The sequence below is a fragment of the Ammodytes marinus genome (assembly GCF_949987685.1).
Source record: "Ammodytes marinus genome assembly, chromosome: 4".
NCBI classification, from domain to species: Eukaryota; Metazoa; Chordata; class Actinopteri; order Uranoscopiformes; family Ammodytidae; genus Ammodytes; species Ammodytes marinus.
Window position 1 is genome coordinate 17,223,972 of NC_137233.1, and position 20,603 is coordinate 17,244,574.

A 20,603-nucleotide genomic window follows, 5' to 3' on the forward strand; every position below is an offset into this window, starting at 1 on the left:
GATGTTTAAGAAAATAAAATAAAAGAACAGAGAACTAAAAATTATATTAATAATAGTAATGAGTGCAATTATTCTTTGGTGGTACTGGTAGTAACAATGAAAGTAACGATTCACAACAAGCAGAGACACACATGGGTTATGCAGATACTAACAATGTATTGCAGTGATTGAAGGCAAAATTAAAATATGTTTATGACTATTTTTAAATGAATGAGAGACTGTTCAAGCATCTAGGGGCATAAACACTATGTCATTTTTGCCGTTTGTCAAAGTGAATAGAGAATGATTGAGAACATCAGAACAAGATGATCTGAGTGTCTGAGTAGCTTTTAAGCAGCGGGTCTAACATATATATGATTGAGTAAGGCTTTATGAACAGCCAGGACTCAGTGCCTCATGCAAGTCAATGTACGCATTGGGGTACTGTTGGAATGTGCTCTGCTCTCCTTTTAAAATGCAATTTCAAATATTATTTCACTGTGCCAAACATCCCTGATGCCATCTTCTACTCTCACCTTTTTTTCTATTCTCAGAGGCAAATTATGCCAGCAGCACCAGCGTCGCTCCCCCTGGTGACGTGCCAGTTCATTGGTCAGACGACTCTGCCCTCCTCTAGCCTCTCTTGCTGCCCTGGCAGGTCCATGCTACTGGATGCTCGTCACAGAGCCACTCCCGCACCATGAGCGCCAACGGGCCCGCCCTGGACCCAGCCCCCGTGGCCCCAGAGGCCCCCACCGTCGCCCCGGCCCCCGCTGTGGCCCTCCCAGCCCCGCCAGCAGCACCAGCGGCTCCTCCCGCCCCGCCCGCCCAGTCCTCCACTATACCGGTAGGTGCGTTGGCCCAGAAGAAGCGGGCGCAGTATGCCAAGAGCAAGAAACAGGGCAGCAACGCCAACACCAGGCCAGTAAGGGCTCTGTTTTGTCTAAAGCTCAACAACCCCATACGCAGGGCCTGCATCAGCCTGGTGGAGTGGAAGTATCCTTTTTCTGTGGCTTTATGTTATGCTATATGAGTGTTGATTATTGTTGGTTAGGTGATTAATTGATTAGTTGATCGACAGTGATACTATTATCGATTTGATCATTTAAAGGTGGGTTAACTTTTGTTAATGTTTATAAAACCGGGGCACTATTTGACGCTCAGAGCGAGTGGCCGATCGCCGTTAGCGGAGCCGCGTGCACACATGATGGACAGGTATTGGATAGTGAGTAGATATTAGCTGATTTTTTTTTCAAATCTAAATACTTCACGTCCTTTTAAAACTTTTTTTTATATCAGTGTAAATTGGGTCCTGGGACATTGGTCACTGTTCTGAGCTACACTACTGCTTAAAGGAATACTTCACCCATATGGAACCAGCGTTTTATCATTATAAAATCACTATTATAATATAATGAATGAGGTTTTTCTTTCCTCAGTCTTCCCTCAGTCTTCCCTTGGCCCAGCTGTCCTGTTAATCCTGACCCTTACTGTGATGTCACAGTAAGGAAAATGTAGGGTTAGTGAGACCATAAAACACTCTTTCTGCCTTTTCTCAGGCTAGGATGATCTGATTTCAATTTTTTTTGCACATTTATACTACATAGGATCTCCGAGTTCAATACACCTTCATATTCCAACCGGTGAAGTAGGCCTTTAACGGATTACTTGGGAAAATAATTGCCAAATTAATAGATAATTTAAATTATTACTTTGTCTTGCAACCTATGTTGGATCTCTGCTTTGGTAGTTATTCATGACCGTCAGGGGATTGTATAATAGTTATTTAAAAAATAATCAGACTAAGGTTACTGAAAACAAAAAAATCATTAATTGTATCATTACATGCCTGTTGTTTGAGCATTTCTTGTTTCATTTAAGCGTTAAATTCCAAGTCAGTGTACTATTTATAGCTTTAACAGAAACAAGCTGAAGCATGATGGTAAAGTGTTTTCAAGAACCAATATTTACAGTATTTGATAAACTTATTTAATCTTTCCCCTGGGTCAAAGTCAGAAAAAGATGTAAACATGAGGTGCAACAACATGTTTCACTCATAAAATACAAAGTGAAAGTCACTGAACCATAAAAAACTGTCAGGGTATAAAGATAATGGAACGCGACACTAGTACAACACAGCTCAGTGACAGTCTGCTGAGTTTGTTGCTTAAGCAGATGCCGGCAGCAGAATAGCCATCAGAGTGTAGCGTGAGTGGCAAAGATACATTTCATTATCCACCTCCATGTGTTTGTGGAAAAAAATAAAAAGTCAATAGGGATTTAGTCCTAGTGCACTCTGGGAAATGCAGCTGTGGCCGCATTAGTTGTCCCAAAATGTTCTGCATACAGCAGTGCAATACTATTGAGCGAGAATGGAATACTTTAAGAGTAGAATGTCAAGACCAAACTGAATTTAACATATGTCTGTGGATTAAAACCCTGTCAGCTAAAAGGATTATTTGGTCTTTTCAGACTGTTTTACTGTGAAACCTTGATGTTCACTTTCTTCCGTGTTTTCCTTAACTTTCTTTCTCAGGCCATTTGATATCTTTATATTAATTGCTATTTTTGCCAACTGTATGGCCTTGGCTGTCTATGTCCCCTTCCCAGAAGATGATTCCAACTCCACAAACCATGACCTGGTGAGTAGTCTGTCTATGTCTTTATAATACATTCATTGATTGGGGGCCTGTTGCATCAGTGCCACTCCCTACACTCACTGGTTGCAGTAAAAGGCGGACTGGCACGTCTTCTACATAGTTTTTACATGGACTCATATCACACAATCTTTCACTGTCTGGCCTGCCTGGAGTGTTGTTATCTGTCAAACAAATGAACAAATAATTTGTTAGGAATGTGAAAAAATTAAGATTGTTGTGCATTGTTTGTGATACGGAGAAAATAATGGAATATTATCTCCTCTGGTGTCTCTATCATTTCATTAGCTTTTATCTTCTTTATTTATTCAATAGTTTCAATGAATACACTGACTTCCTAATCTTCCTCCAGTTGATAGTGTTTGACTGTATCGCCCTTTCGAGATGAAGATACAGTCACAGATTTTGCAGTAATAATATTACACTGCAGTGCATACAGATTGTGTGTATATTGCTATATCATGGCGATTTGAAGTATGTGCTGTGCCTACACAGAGAAACACTTTGACAACTATCCTCATTGGTGCTTTATCATGTCATAGTTTCCCTGTGCAGAAGTTTTGTTCAGCTTTCTATAATTAGAATTTCTCGTCATTGCACCACTCTGTGCACCTTGTGCATTTGTGTCTGAGTGATGAATTATGGGTGATGTAGTGTTGTAAGCATTGTTCCGCAGCTGAGGATGAGTGCACTCTCCAAGAGGCAGACAAACACAAAAGAACGTAGTCCTCACAAGAGCAGAATTGAGCAGTAGTGCTCAATGATTCATGAGCAGCTTATACAGCGTGTCTGCAGACATTTGAACGTTCTTGAACGCTTGTTGGAGAGCAGGAACATGAAGGTTTTCAGCTTGCTGTAAAAGACCGCCGTCTCTGTCTGTTACACTGCTCTGCATGACAAGCTATGGCTTTGTTTAAAAGTGTCTGTTCTACTTTAGAGGGGTACGGTGTACTGCTTCTCAGTTTGACCTCCTGGCGGGTGACCTCAGGGTGCTTGTTTACTGAGAGGTGGTGCATCAGAGGAAAGTGGGCCATCTGGGACATTATTACAGTGCTTGATGCAGTATTGTCTACAGTGTGTTGTCAGGGTTAGTTTGGGAGTGAAGTTTGGAACGGTTGGACCGTCCTAATACTGTCAACTGATTGAAAAATGTGCACACTTGCATAAGAAATATGGAACATGAGTCTGGAAAAAGGTTTTATGAAAGGCTACAGTATAACACAATGTTAAAAAGCACTGAATATATATTTTACCAAAGAGCTTCTTTCAGCTGAGCAGCAGCTCTATGGTTTCGAATTTTAGATGATGTTGGAGAAACACAGCTTTCAGTTCCAGACTCTCCAATGCGTGACCCTATTTCACACCGATAATGGACTGTGTGTACTGTGTATGGTGCTATAGTGCAGGGTATTTCTTCATATTGGTATCATTTTAGCTAACCTTTACACTTGCAGGACTTTTTACACATTTGCCACACAACCATATTGGAAGAAGAATGCAATGTTAAGAAATTCAGAGCAACTTCAGAATTTCTGTGCATATGTCCAGAGCTTTACCCTCGCGTGGGTTCACATCCAATGGTGTCTGTCAGAGAGTGACAGAGTGTTTCTATATTGACTCTAGCAATGACTAAATGGCATCAAACTAAGAACCTGCTTGCTTGGAAATAAGCTACATTCATCATCTCTCAGCTGTTATCTGAACCTGCTTTGACATCATGTCTAATATTGTCTACATTTTTTATTTTTTTTTAAGATAATTTGTTGGGCATTTTCAAGCTTTATTAGATAGTACAGAGTTGAAATGGGGAGACAGAGAGAGAGGGGGAATGACCTGCAGTAAAGGTCCACGGGTCGGACTCGAACCCGCGACCACTGCAACGAAGGCCGGAGCCAATATGGTACGCGCTCTATCCACTACGCCACCGGAGTGCCCCATATTGTCTCAATTCTAATGGTCCTGTAAAAGTCTTCGATTGGATGTATGGATGCTCGCATTACAAATGAAAAAAGCTGCATTTTGTGCACTGTCTATGAGATGATTCAGGACTGCAACATCATCATGATCATTAAAAGCGGATCTATTATTCTATTCTGACCTATACATTTTTTCAATGTTTAATAGTTGTGTTTAACAATGCCAAAGCGTCAAATAACGAGGGACTCACATTTGGAAGTGAGCCCTGCAGGCTGTTTTGGTTGGCTCTGCACACAGCCTTTCAGTTTTTTTCTTTTCTTTAAAGTCTGGTATCACAGTGACGTGACAGGGAGCGGACTTCCCTGGTCAAGCTGCTGCATGCACACTGCTGTCCCTGCAGAAGTGTGTAGAGGTCCTGTGTCCCAGCCAACACATAAGGATAACTTTGCCGTGCGTTTGTTTACAGTAATTCACATGGGACTGTTCTCTTGTCATAGTCCAGTACGAAGCTGGATAAGCAGCTAAACTGCTTAAGGGCAGCGCTGTTCCGACAATATTGGTCATGGTGAAGAGTCAGAAGCGCAACCTTTTGTGTCAGTGTATAGTGTCAGTGTATAGAGTGTTCATATACACAGAGCTAAAGTTTTCAATCGAACAGTGCTAGGCAGTCCTTCTGAAGTCTTCTGGTAGGTGACAAACCTCAACATAGTGGCCTCGATGGGAGGGGTGCAAAGTGGAGGAGGAACCAACACAGACAGTTCTGAGTGAAAGCAAAAAATTCAAAGAAGATGGAGGGCGAGAGGGACAGTTTTCCAAAGATATAACAAATTTACTGCGTCGGTTGTGTCTAGCTGCTCTATAGGAGTCCAACATCAAAAGCAAAGACCTGAGAATAAGTATATTATGTCCTATTTAAGTAAAAATGACAGAACTTGCTGATGATTAGATGTAAAATTATTCATCATAAAGTGTCTTTCTGGCAGCATAGGTAAGACAAAGATTAACTGCCTCTGTGCTTTCATGGATTCTTCTTAAACTGCACTGTGTATGTTTTTGCTGATCCTTACACGGATCCTTGTGCAGCACTACAGACAGTGTTACATTGCTTGCACAGGACTTTGGTTTTAATTCTGCAGTGTCAACATTAAATCACATAGCAGAGGGTGAATAATGCATTCTTTCCCTTTTGCAGTAGAGGTTGAACAATGGAATATTTTGTAGGGCAGCTGTGCCAGCTTGGCCTTGTTGTTCTACAGAACTCACGCTGTAGTCACAAGAGGAGCGCTAAAGAGAGAAAATGCTGAGCTAGTTTTGCTATAGCAGCCAGCAGGTAGGAATGTAGGGGAGAGTAGCAATTCACACCACTGTGCGGGTGGACTGAGGGCTGATATGAAACCTGAGGTGGGCTGCTGAAAGGGCCTGATGTGTAAAGAAAGGATCAAATGATACACTAGCTTTTTACTCTTTGACACCTTCAAAAGTGGTGTTCGTTTCAACACAAAGAGACATTGCAAACCTCCAATACGCACATCTCTGAAAGCATTAACTCCTGAAAGGTAAAAATACTAAATCAGTTTGTGCTGGCCTGTGTACACAGTGTCTATGTGCTGCAGAGCTGCTGTGAGTTAGAACAAGGCAATGCTGCAAAGTCATAGAGGCCTTAATAGCACGAGTCGGCCTGTCTTGTTAGTAAGGCTCGGTGAAATGCAGAAGCTCATTATAAATAGAACGCCGTTTCCTCCTCAGGCGGAAAAGAGGGCAAAAGATTTGGGTCCTGCTACCACCAGGAGGCACAAGTGAGTAACAGGATGTAGTGAGCGCACGTGTACACATGACACGCACGTACGACAACAAACCCGGTCGGGAACTCACAGTCATTTCTTCATGCCTTTCCTGCTCAGCTCTCTCCCTTACTGCTATTCCTTTCTTTAGTCATTTCACTAAGAAGTGCACACAAGACCCATCTTGCTCATGACTGTGTTTCCTTCACACGCACCTTGTTTAGGGGACGGACAAATAGTCTCCATCCCTCCTGCCTCTGCTTTAAGGTCACTTCTGACTTATCTATCTGAGACTTAACACCCCAGGCAGCTCCTGCTGAAGGTAGCTGGCTGAGCAAAACAATGACCTTTTCATGGTGAATATGATTCATACATCTCATCCTTCGTAAAGGCAACATGCAGAGAGCTGCGTCTGGTATCATGCAGTGGTTGCCCATACCACTGCTATTGCATAACTCGAGCCGCAGAGCTATTTATTTTACAGGGGACAAAAGGACACAAACATGTGAAAGAGCGAAATGTCAACACACAAACCGCACACAGACTTCATTTAGATTCTAGAAAAGAATCACAGTTTAGATCAGCTTTACATTTGGATGCTCTTAAATTTGAGGATGTCAGCGTTTTGAAAATATTTATCATTTAGCTAAATATTTTTCACAAATGAATTATTGACCGAAAAAAGAAAAGGTATACAGGCTGCACATGCTGGTGCTTGGTTTTAATGACTACCTTGGATTGGGGCGTAATTGTTATAAAATAATAATAATAATTTGACGTTGACATGTGGTGTCACAACAAGCTCAGCAATAATAAGTGGTTTCGACAGGAAGAGGTGACGGGTGGTGGGTGATGGTCATTGTGAACAACTGCCCCCCCTTGTTTCAGAGTAACAATCGAAGCTTGTTTACAGTAATGACAGTTACATGCTTGTCATGTCTAAGTAATGTAATGTAACTGTGTTATCCACTGTGACACACCATCAGACAGCGACATATTTTATTAAGATGACAGGCTTTATAGAATTATGTCACATTTGTTTCATTAATTGACATTCTTGCTAATTAAATTAAATGCCTGAAATATGTTAAGGGTAAAAATGTATTAATTGACAAAACATAAACCAACCATTGCTGCTATGTTGCATAATGATTGTGTTGGTAATCTGTCAGAGCACACAATGAAAGTTATTTATCACAAGACACATTTGAAATAGATTTTAATATCATGCTTAGCTTAGGTACACTCCTGTATTTCAACGTATACTGGCCATAGTTCATCAACACCCTTGCAATTTACAAATTCCACAAGCTTTCAGGCCTGTTACTCAAGACAAAGGCCATGCTACAGTCAATATGAGTTGCTTTTGCAAGCATTTTGCAATGCACATATGGTTTACTACAAAATGAGCAACTACCAATTAAGAATAAGTTATTTCTGATGTAAATACATAAATAAATCATGACATTTAGTTACTCACAGCCAATGTCTGTTGACTGATCCGAGTCAACACATGCTTCATTGGGACAACCTGCCACTGAAAGGCATTTTTCAGATTGAAGTTGTTCATGTCAAGATTTTCAGAGGAACAATGATTTAAAGAAAAAATGTAATTAAATTTTTTTAGCTGTTTGGTCAATGCCTTCATAATAACACCCATTTTGCCATTTCAATATATTTCAAGGCTATACATATACCGTATTGTTGTCTTTATTACTGTAGATATTTCCCTGAAAATAGTTTTTTCCAGGTTAACACTCCACACATTCATTGATGCACATTTACAGTTTGCTTTGGTCATAGACAAACCACGATCACAATAGCAAAACAAAAAATTATCTATGTCTATCTTCTAGTGCTAAACCTTATGCACTCGTCTGGCTCTGTGCCAGTTAATCTTTTCTAGTAAAAAAATTGTACATTCATATTATCATTCATATTATTGCAAGCTCATAAACAGAAAAAACAAGCTTGATTGATTGGTTGATATAGAAACATTTGGCCAACATGCAATGCTATCTTTAAAGTAATCAAACTTTATTTACCATTTATTTTTCTATATTTACAATTTAACATGAGTTTCTAATGTTGCTGTATTTCCATATGCCGAGTGCTGCTAAGGTATGTGTGCCTGTGTTTTGGCAGCATGTGTAAAGAACAGTGTAAATGTATACGCATGTGACGGATGTAGCAGTTGGCTGTGTGTTGGTAATGGCTGGCACAAGCAGCAACGTCTTGACTGTGGACTCCCATAGAGATGATGGTACAAGTATATGTTTAGTCACTTAACGCAACTGCTCATTTGTGGCTTACACTAGCACTGTCCCTGCTTGTTATCTTGAATGTGTATTCCTGCATGTGTGCGCGAGTGCGACAGTGTGTGTGTGTGTGTGTGTGTGTGTGTGTGTGTGTGTGTGTGTGTGTGTGTGTGTGTGTGTGTTTGTTTGTGTGTGTGTGTGGAGGGGTGGGGGGGGTGGGGTTGAGGAAGTTAGGGAGACGCAGCCAAAGAGAGGCAGCCAAAGACAGAGTCAAGAGGGAGAGATGTGTTAGCTTTGTGTGGATAGTGTGTGAAATGCAACAGTGATAAGTACAACAGCAGATCTCTACATCTGCACGGTATTTGTGTGTCAGACGGGCCTTCTTAACGGGGAATGGCAAACAATTGACAATTTTTTTTTGTAGGCTATTTATATAACACATTCGGCTACAGTAACACTTTCAATTCTCATGTTTTTGTTTTTTTAGTTTGGTAAAAAGTTCTTGTTTTGTCCTGCTTATACCCTCAATGTGGTTTATTTCTGAAGCCAGTTTGCATACGAAATGATTGTCATCTCTTGTCACTTTGTTCGTCTTTAACTGTATTGAATTAAAACGGTGATGATGGAGATGACAAAAGGTGAGAGTGAAACATAAAGCTGGTTGAAAGTGCACAAAACAGTTGAAGTGGAGATCTTAAAACACTTTGCTGATTTGATTAATGTGCATTTCAGGTTTCAAGTTTTGTAGTCAAAGCTATATGGTTTGTTCATTTTTTTGTAAACTCACACCACCCTTCAAAAGCTTTGAAAATGTGCGTGTTGTTGAAGATTGGTTTGTACATGTACTGAACACCTCTGCCCGACAGCATTTAGAAATCTACACTCCCGAGGTCTTGTGCTTCCTTATGTAATTTGCCCCTTTAGTTTGAGTGTAGCAGTTTGGTTGGGTCGTGGCATGTTGTTAAAACATATGTTGGTCGTATCATAGTCTTTGTACAGCACTACAATATGACATGCTGTTGTGAAATGAACCAAATGTAAAGTACATTTATGCATATCAATCAATCAAACTGTATTTAAATAGAGCTTTTCATAAACAGTGAAGGCAACACAAAGTGCTTTACAGAATAAAGGAAAAAAGAAAATCACAATTAGATTTAAATTAGAATAGTGCCTTTAAAAAATATATATTTGTAATTTTACTTGACTGACTTAGTGCTTGCGTGTGCGCATGCTCAGGCTTGTATCTGTCAGGGAGACCAAAAGCGACAGAGCGAGAGAGATGAATATAACGTGCAAGGTGAGGATTATGATGATAACTGAGAATGACATCAAATCAAAATGTGAGGCGTTGTCATAGACTGAACAATAAATGTGCCGATAACATACTTATTTCACATCAGCACAGACAGTGAATGTGCTGCATGGAATCAGTAATCTAATACTGCGTGGCCTTGACCACTGCCTGCTTGAGCCAAAAGCTACAAAAGAGGCATTTCAACAAACTTGAAATGCCGAGCTGATTGGTTGACGCACAGCCCGGAAAGCTGAAGAGCCAAATTTTCTCTTGTGGGGATCTTTCTTTACATAATTTTCAGCTATTATTTTGGTTTCCATTGCGGCTACCGTATTTCATATTATGTGCTACCTATCCTTGCATGGACACACCAGTATGTTCTTACACATTTACTGTACAGTGATGTGGCAGAACGAATGAAAGAAAGAAAACCAACAGGGGAATCATAAAGGTGTTTTTTTTGTGTATGTGTCCCCATATTTATGAGTGAGATAGCTGTGTGAGGGCTTGACTAAAATGAAAACACATGCTTTTTTTCTCCTGTCAGGTGTTGCAGCATTCAGGTTGCAGATTTGTTATTTCTCTCTCTCAGTCATGTTCCTAGACTGGCAGCATTAAACAACATCAAGAGAAGCTTTGATAGTTTTGGTAATGAGCTCAGTCCATACGTCACTACCTTCACTTCTACAAAGCTAAACCTCTCCACAACCTCAGCAGATTGAAAGCTTTTGGCTGACAGACACCTGGCAGCTCTGTGCGGGATGCACTGTATCCTAGACCACTAAAACACTGTGATACTGCACTGAGCTTTCACTCTGCACAGCAAATCTCCCTGCTCTCTGACAACTGCAGCATTTTACAAACTGAGAAAAACATCTTTATTCAACGACTACTTCGCTCTTGTGTGTGTTTTCCTTGGCAGTAAACAGAGTTACATCAACATCTTCATACTACTCCTGCCCGCCCCAACAGTACTGGTATCAGAACACACACACACACACAACTTGTGTGTGAAAATACGCTACTCACAAATTCACAACAAAACACTGTATGATCAAACACACAAGCACAGCTATTTAGAGATAATCAACTGGCCATGAGACTAGAATATTAATACATGTTGTATTTTGTGATGTGGTCGTTAGATTTCAATTTAATTCAAGTAGAAACCAGACATGTCTTCACTATATAGAGATATGTGGATACATTTCAGCAACACACTTTAATATTTCCTGATTAGAAATGGCTGGAAATGATACATTAACTGTGATCAAATGTGAAATCTCTGTGCGTATGATCAGCTGGTAATGAAGCAGACCTCGTTAAAAGATGCACAAGATAAACACAGACCCTATACATGCAGAACATGCTTCTTGATACAGACCATACACTGAAGCACCGTACACACTTATTTATTGTGCAAACCTGCTGCAGGAGTAGGCGGTGAAGAAGCCTTAAATGCTGGCTGCCCTGGCCCCACTGTCTTGGCTGGATGGCACTGACTGATCTATACAGACAGGAGAAGGAAAGAGAGGAGATAGAGAGAGGTGGAGAGACAGCATGGGGGAGGGAGATGTAGCATGAGAGGAATGTGGGTGAAGTATTTTGGCTCATTATGTGCAGAATCCCAAATTATAACATTTCTGTGACACTCAGCTCTCAAACTGTCCCATTGTTGTTAACTGCAGTGCAGGGTTTACAGTCATATTGTGTGTGTGTGTGTGTGTGTGTGTGTGTGTGTGTGTGTGTGTGTGTGTGTGTGTGTGTGTGTGCGTGTGCATGTGTGTGTGTGTGTGTGTGTGCGTGCGTGTGTGTGTGTGTGTGTTCTATGTGTGAGAATCAAACATGATTTTTTTAAACATAATTTCTAAATATTTAGATATTATTATTGGCTTAATATTCTACATTTAATGATTAGTAACAAAACATTTTCAAATATAGTATCTGCAGTATTACATTTACTTTTATTTTTATCAATCATTCTCTCTTTCCATTTCACTGTCAAAGTAATAGAATACAGAGATATTTTACGGTCGATACGTCTTCAAGCCTTCATTACTTAACATAAAGCATTGAGATTTATCACAGACTGCAGCCAGTTTGGCCGCGTCCGGCTTAGTTGACGTGTACATTTAATTTATTGTCAACATCAGAGGAGGTGGATTTTGTTTCCTTTGGGCATAGCCAGGCGAGCTGTTTCCCCCTGCCTGCAGTCTTGATTTTAAGCTAAGCAAAGGGTCTACAGGCGACAGCTGCATGTTTAGTGTGCAGACCTGAGAATGGTTTTCCCATATATTAAATATAAACGTGCATTTCCCAAAATGTCAAACCATTCCTTTTCGGTTTATTCTGTGACCATTCATAATTTCACTATGGTGCTGTATTCTGTTCACCTTATGTTCATTTATTGCATGTCTGTCCCTGAAGAAGGATCCTTCCACTTTTCCTGAGGTTTCTTCCATTTTTTCCTCTGTTCAAAAGTTTTCTTGGGAAGTTTTTCCTTCAATCAATGGCCTTGTAGGATAGATGGTGTTGTATGCGGGACAGATTGCGAAACCCCTCGAGGCAAATATGCGATATTTGATATAGAGCTATATGAATAAACTTGACTGGACTAGATTAGGTGATGGAAAAAAACCTTTTTTTTATCAACAATGCTTCTGATTGCTAGACTGCATTTATGACTCAATTTCACATCTTTATTAGTAGCATCTAATTAGTGATTATCGTTGTGTAGTCTTGAGGAAAAATACACAGACCCTCATGAGCACTGTGCACAGGCCCACCTGAATTCTTAATGGGTTAACTTTAGTGCTGTCCGGATGGCTCGGTCATATAGAGAGTTATGTAGAAGAATGTACGGTTCAGCTGGTCAGCATCCTTTGTCATATTGTGAGCTGAGCTCTGTGATTGTGTGAGATGGACTGAGTCGTGCCTGTAAACCCAGCTGTACGGCTGTAGGGGTTGTTGATTGTATTTTGCTGTGCTGCAGTTCATTATTTCCTGTTAGTGTGCATTTTAGGAAAGAAAACATGTGCTGCGTTTGAGCGTGTGCATATGTATCAATTTGTTTTGTGTACCGAAGACAATAGCAGCGACTGACATAGGCATATTAACCACTGATAATATGCTTATCCTGTGCGGGAAAAGGACACATACTACTGTATGTCTCTTTCCAGCACAAATAAACTAAGATGAGTCAGAGATATTTATGGTCACCCCCAAAGGCCTCTTTTTTCCTTGCTCTCGGTCTCTCTTTCTCTCTCTGCATTTTCTTTCTTTTCCTGCTCACAGTTTAATGGGCTGATGATTGAATACATTGCTGGTTAATTGAGAGGGAATGGTTATCATTTGCTATTATATTTAAAAATGCATTCACGGACATGCAAGTGTCAATTTTCATAAATTGTGCCTTGGAAAGCTAAAACTGGGTTGATAGCGTATTACATGCTGGTTTCTGTATAATTTCAATTATTACTCAATTACTGCTATGTGATAGCATTGCTCCGCACGCCTACCTACTTCCGCCCAAATTTCATTTTCCCTTCAGTAGTCAGTCTGGTGGTGGGGCGTATTAGTGAGATTTTTCCGAACAGATTTCTGAGTATCCAATCAGCGAACAGAGGAAGTGGTTGAGAATGATGAGGGTCGAAGTCGCGCTCCAGTTTCAGTTGAATGCTGCGTTCCCTTACGCTCGGAACTCGGAAACTTCCGACTTGTTAGTTCCGAGTTCCGACCTGTCTGTGTTCCAGTGCATCTGCTCGGGAAAGTATGGACGCCTACAACCTTTCTCATCCAAATAACTAAACGTTAGGCTCTAGCAAGTTACCGTTGCCAGGTACGGTAGATCCATAGACTACAATATGTAGTGAAGTCGGAAATTTCCGAGTTCCCTGAACGCACCGTCAACAGCCGGCTCACGACCAAACGTTATGCGATTGGTTGGATAATCCAGAGTGGCACTGCGCAGATCCAATAGTTTTAAACTTCAACAGACACCCGCCTCCAAGTGAATGAACGTTTGCCAATTACAGCACTTCCAGACCTTCTGTACAAATGAAATGAAGTACGATGGTCTGGTAGCGCCAGGCTAGCTATGTGAACCACACAGGAGAGAATATTACATTATATTTTTATTATGAGTTTGCACACTACATGTGTCCCCATCATGGCAACTCATTGAAAGGTTTTTCTCACGCATACAGTATACAAGATCTGCAGAATAAATTTTATTTCCACTTTTAACAACCTAACTGAAGCCTGTTTTACACCAATAGATTACTGCAGTAGTTTGCAGCAGTTTACTGTTGGCCCTTTTTGGTCTGTAAATCCCTCTAAAACTGTTTACTTGTCTCTCTGCCACTTTCCTTCCGTCCAATGAATTGCTCTGCCTTCTCTACTCCTTTTAGCGCGAGCTTGCTCCGTCATAGAGGCAACAGCCGTAAGCTTAACTCAACCTTTTACTTAAGTAACAAAGAGGCCCGTGTCTCTCATTGTGGGCTAAGTGCTTCGCACAATCTTCAGTAAACTGCTGGGAAAACGAGCCCTGCAGCCCACGGTGCACTTGTATTTATGGTGTCCGCAGAGAGCAGGGAGCAGCGGATTAAGGACTCCCTGAGGCACAAGAGGTTATTATGTGTATGAAAATATATTATGTATGTGTGTGGCTTTTACAAACTGTCTGTGTTGTGTATTATAAGAAGCCAATGCACATACCATGTGAAAAGTTTAATGTTTTATTAACGGAAAAATATTACAAAAAGCAGCCTGTGTGCAGAGTTGACGATGACCTGCCACATGAATAAAGGATGAACAGGGCCCTCTCTGGTTTCATATCTCCAGGGGGGTCCCAGAACTGTCCTAAACAGCTGAGTCACCCTGTGGTGTGTCCACCAGCAGCGTCTCACACATTTCGCCGCACACTCAACCTTTATGTGTGTGTGTGTGTGTGTGTGTGTGTGTGTGTGTGTGTGTGTGTGTGTGTGTGTGTGTGTGTGTGTCCTTCTGTTGTCGGCTTCGCTCCCAATCGACCTCGACCTGATGGCTTAGTGTTCCTGTGTTCTGTCTGTCTTTGAAACAACCCGAGAAAGGCGCAATGCTGAGTTACATCACTAGTCCCAAATCCCCACATACCCTCTAAAAACATTTCTGTCTGAGTGTCTTTGTCCCTATTTTAACCTCTCTCAGATACATTCAAGCACGAGTGAGCAAGAGATCTCTGACTGTATGTTCAGCCGAGTGAAACAGTGTTATCTCTGATTTAGTGGCATTTTCCCCATTATTTGTGTTTGCCATTATTTTTATATTCAAAGGCACAACGCTGAGTTGCAAAAGGTTACTTCCTGCGAAGCCAAATAACTTTTTACCTTAATCTCATGTATTATTATTTCATATTCCAAGCCAAGTCATGTAGGTTTAGAAGGAACGTGCATCGGTGTGGTCTGCACACTCTTTTCTTTGCGGTGTGTTCAATAGCAAAATATTCATTCAGTCTTTTTGACTTATTGCACTTTGAGGTTGGTTTAATATGTCAGGCCCATTCATCATACTACACAATCTGACTGAGATGGTCGCATCAGAAGTATTTCTATATCAGTTGGTGTCTGTGTGTGTTGTATTAATACCATGCTTATTATTTTTAAAGGATAATAATCCATCACATTTAGTGCCTATTAAAATCTATCGTTCTGTAATGTTCTATGTGCCTGCAGGAAACAGTTGAGTATGCCTTCCTCATCATTTTCACAATTGAGACCTTTTTGAAGATCATCGCTTATGGTTTGGTGATGCACCAGAATGCGTACGTGCGAAACGGTTGGAACATGCTGGATTTCGTCATTGTCGTCATAGGGTAAGTCTTCAAGTTCAGATATTTTCAAATAATTTGTTCTACTTAAACATTACATTACATAACGGCTAATGTATTCAGGTCAACCTATCACCTGCTTTTATGGACGTCACACCAGCTGATTCAAAACAACCTGTTCTTTTTGCGGACCATGTCATGAGGATTTGTTGTTTCGGCTTGGGGTTTGAATTTCCACTCTAATATCCCTTTGATAATTGCAGTTTACAGTGTTTCTGCAAGCGCTAGTGTTACAAGTTAAAGTTGCTTAAGCCTCGGCTCCAAGTGTCCAAGTGCTGACAGAGACCCTCATACACCCACAGTATATGACCCAGAAAAGACAGAGAGAATAAATCAGAGCTTTACCACCACTGGAGTGAGTCACCATCTCTCCGTACTTCATCTCATCTTCAACCCTCCCCTACCATATTTCCCTCTCCTCTTCCCGGCTGTCTTTTGCTCACGCTCTCCACCCTGCTCTGCTTTGTCTCTGCAGCAGCTCTTTCATATACGTCCGCTTCCCCCTTACATTTGATCTCTTAAATTGTTGTACTCCATGCTTTACACTTCCCATTGATCTGCCCTCATCCGATTTCTTAAACCCTCCTGTTATCCTGAAATTCACTAACATTGTTTGCCCTTGGGGTCAGTTTTTGTTGAGTACCTAAATAGCCTTGGAAACTAAACACAACACCCCACCTTGTTACCCCACATCCTTACATCCAGAATTCCTTCTAACAAATGACTTTTGAAAAAAGAATGCAAATCAGCATATAATTGCAACGATTGACCTAAATTTGAAAAGAGATTTTTTGTTTCCGTTTTAGAGGATTCATATTATTTCTAAGTACACTTTTGATTGTTTTGTACGTGTACATGAAATGTAGATGTTGTGTTTAGCCAGTTGTCCCAATAAAATGAGGAAAAGTAACTTAATATGAAAAAAAATGGGATGTTAAATATATAAGATGTTACACAGTGAATGGGGTCAAATTGACCCCCAAGGATAATAGGAGGGTTAAATGGTTGTACTCCACGCTTTACACACCCCATTCGATCCACCCTCATTACTATCTCCTGCATGCTCTCCCTGTTTTATCTAGATCCTTACTGCAGCTTGTCTTTTCATCGTCTATCTTCCTTCCCGTCTCTCCTCCCTCTTCCTCTCTCCTCTAATACACACAGTCCAGTGGGTAGCTGGGTCAGATCTCTGTCTACACGCAGCATGCCGGGGTTGATCTTCCATGCAGACAACTGCAAAGACTGCTGCTCCTACGACACAGAGTGACTGTTGCTGCTAAACTGGCTATATAGAGTTATGTCGCCGGTCAAGGTTCAGTCCACTTAACAACATGGCTTTAGTGTATTTGTGCACCTTGCATTTATAGATTCAGCTGAGGGTATAATAAAGATATAGGCGCTCCAAGACTCCGCTGTGCTTTATGGAGTGTATATTATACCTGTGTGTTGAAATAAAAGATACAGTGAAAAGCTGAAAGAGTAAAAGTCCAAAACAAGTTAAAAGAAATGTATTACATTTATTTTTTTTATATTTGTATTAAAAGGACGTACTGTAGGTGTATTGAAATGTAAATTAGCTGTGCAAAAAAGAACAAGGTAACAGTTAGGTCAAGTTAGGAACATTTACCAAATTTTAGAAAAAAAAAAGCCTTTGAATTTTAAGGGTAGTTGTGGAGTTTATGTTATCAACAGATTACATGACTATGTGTAATGTAAAAGGGTAAATTCATTGTGAATTAAAGTAATCTTTGGGCAGTGTTTTAGTGTTCTTGAGCTCATTGTCCTAGTTTTAAAGCCACCAATGTTACTGTTTTCGTTTACTCTCACACAGCACTGATAGAGTGAAGCACTTAGTTGAGTATCTGTGGCTGAAGGGCTGGATATTTACCTCTGGAGTTAGTGGAGACCAATAAGGACCATAAGATATTAAATAGTGGACTTATATTCACAGGTAGCCGGAAACACTTTAACATTTTGACTGTTGCCTTGTGTGTCTGCGGCTTATGTAGATATGTTTGCTATCAGGGTCCCTTCAACAAATCTTTAAAATTATAATATGTCCATTTTTAAATATTTTTCATACAGTTCTTATATATTTGGATGTACAGTTTTCCTTTTCTTCTCATGAAGCAATAGTTCTCCTTCCTTTATGTACAGTGACAATCCATAATCAGGATTAATGAAAGTTGCAAGAGTTTCAAGAGTCTTATAATTGTTTTTCGTACAGTATGAAAACGCATTGAAACCAATGGAAGCCTTAAACAGTAGAAAAACGTATTCACAGCAGCGCGGTTTACAATTGATGAGTGTGTAAAGAAAATCTGATTTGTTGGAAAACATTTCAAACCACTTGTATAATTCCTTAAATATTGAGGGGACACGTCAGTGTTATGACTGGTAAAGAAAACCTGATGTATCACTTTGATGAAAGCTGTTCTCCTTAGGTACTGTATGTTCAGTGAAATCTGTCGATATGTGAGGGAGAGTTTCCTTTTGAACACGACTGAATGAGTAATGAAAGCCCAGGGGCAGGCGGTCAGTCTTACAGCTATGAGTCAGTATAACATAAGTCTCAGCAGACTGTGCTTATAGGCCCTCAGAACTCCTTCCAGACCCCATCGGCTGTTTCATTCACTGCTTTTAGAGCACAGCTTTGATGTGATGCGTCCAGATGATTTTCCCCTCTTGGCTAGGTGAGGAATGTCAAACTGACTGTTATGAAGTGGCCTTTGTCATGGTGAGAGATTTGTTCACTTTCTGACTACAGTAGGAAAGGTTCCTGTACTACAGTAGGCCTACGTAAATCTGCTATATTCATACTAATTTGTGTTACTAAGACAGGGAGTGAGAAGCTCCTGTTCTGGGTTTATGTTGAAAACATTTTTTTTTATGATTTACTTTAGGCCTACTGTAATTATTACTTAAAACTACAATTATTTCAGGTCTTACAAATACTATCAATATTTCATTTCATTTTTTCATTTAACTTTTATTTATCCTCGAGAGACCAATTGAGGGGTGACCCTCATTTTCAATGACGTCGAGTTCAAACAAATTCAAAGGAAAAACAACAATACATTAACAATATTCAACGCAAATACATCAAATACACAACAACAGGTGAAGAGAAAAACAATTGAAACATTTACACAGTGGTGAAATTAAGTGGTAGCAATTAAAATTAAATGGGTGAGAGTACAATATAGCCTAATTAAAACAGTTACAGGTAGAGTTTGGCAGATTTAAAATAGTTTGTTTAAATTGGTTAAAGGATATGAAGTTATTTAGTTTAATTTGTTGCTGTAAAAATACCACCAGTAATATACCACCTGCATTATATGTATACAGTAATTATGGTATTATTTGTAAGCAAGGCAGTCACAAAAAATCTTTGTGAATGAAAACATGCTGACCCCCAAAACATATGGTAAAGATTATATTGTCTGGCTAACCAAAACTCAAAGATATTCAGTGTACCGTTAGATATGACAAAAACAAAGCAAATCCACACCTTTGTAGGCTGAAACCAAATGTCAAATGTTCGTCATTTCCTTTCTTGAACATGGTATAAAACAAATATTCTTTTATCAAAGTGAGGGATTTTAATTGCTATCGATCAACTCGATCATCATTTTGGCAACAGTTTTTCATGGTGGACTACTGTTAGTGGTAAGTTCTTTCTTTATTTCCTGACAGACTCTTCAGTGTTGTCTTGGAGCTTTTGACCAAAGAGGAGAAGGTAGAACTCGAGCTTGAGGGAGAAATTCTCCACCCGTCAATGCACGGGCACGGAGGTAAATCAGGTGGATTCGACGTTAAAGCCCTTCGAGCCTTCCGTGTGCTGCGACCCCTACGGCTGGTCTCAGGAGTACCCAGTAAGTAGTAGAGACTACTAGTCATGAACTCTGGGTGTAGAAAAACACACAGTAAACATTTGTATTGAACTAGGGTGGTTTCAGATATATTGAAATATAAACTAAAAGTTGTATATGATAAAGTTGTGTATTCTTTTTAAAGAAGTGTGTTTAATCATCCCATACTACAAACATTCTTGATGTTATAAACCAAGTTTTTATATTTACGTGATCAGGTTTTTATATCATGGCTTATACAATGAACAGTCTTTAAAATGATTGCACAGTCCTTTTTTTTCTATTAACTGTTTTTAGACATGATCAAGCATGGTTAACCTTCGGACCAAGATATTTGTAGCCGTATTTTCTTACTGCGCGTTCATGCCCAAACTTGACTTTATTTTCCTCCTTGTTTAGGTTTACAGGTGGTGTTGAACTCCATCATTAAAGCCATGGTCCCTCTTCTTCACATTGCCCTCCTGGTCTTGTTTGTCATCATCATCTATGCTATTATCGGCCTGGAGCTTTTCATCGGCAAAATGCATGCAACCTGCTATATGCCTGGCTCAGGTACGTCCTTGATTTTCAACCTATATCAACATGCAAGTTCGGCACGGTTCGGCATGGAACGGGTACCCCATTAGCTCTGGCATGTGTTACCACTGCCGACAATAGGCTTCCCTTAGGCTAGACTAAGGTTTTTTTTTTTTAAATGTTTTAATAAACATATAAAATGTTTTTTTTAATAAAACATTTTTTAAACATGAAACCAAATTAGTTTTTGGGTTCTGATTTCAAAACAGATATGGATTGAACGAAAGATTCACAGGTTCTCTTCAAAAGGGATCCCTAACTTGAGTTACCTGGGGACCACTGTTCAGGTTATTCTTTCCCAGTGGGGCAGCTAAAAGACTCGGCAGAAAAAAAGTGATATTATTGTCGAGAAATTGAAGTGTTGCTTGCTAAATGTGAAACTGAATGACATTTCTATCCA

At 40.0% G+C, this 20,603-nt stretch overlaps 1 protein-coding gene across 1 annotated transcript in view; it reads left to right on the plus strand.

The window, feature by feature from the left end:
* Positions 1-679: 679 nt before the first annotated feature.
* cacna1da (calcium channel, voltage-dependent, L type, alpha 1D subunit, a) overlaps positions 680-20,603 on the plus strand; it is a gene marked incomplete at both ends in the record, with an annotated part of 61,806 nt that continues 41,882 nt past the window's right edge. Inside the window, 5 exons of the mRNA XM_080026886.1 lie at positions 680-975; positions 2,516-2,621; positions 15,601-15,740; positions 19,452-19,630; positions 20,027-20,179. Coding sequence (XP_079883012.1) covers positions 680-975; positions 2,516-2,621; positions 15,601-15,740; positions 19,452-19,630; positions 20,027-20,179 — 874 coding nt within the window. The remainder of the gene's footprint in view (positions 976-2,515; positions 2,622-15,600; positions 15,741-19,451; positions 19,631-20,026; positions 20,180-20,603) is intronic.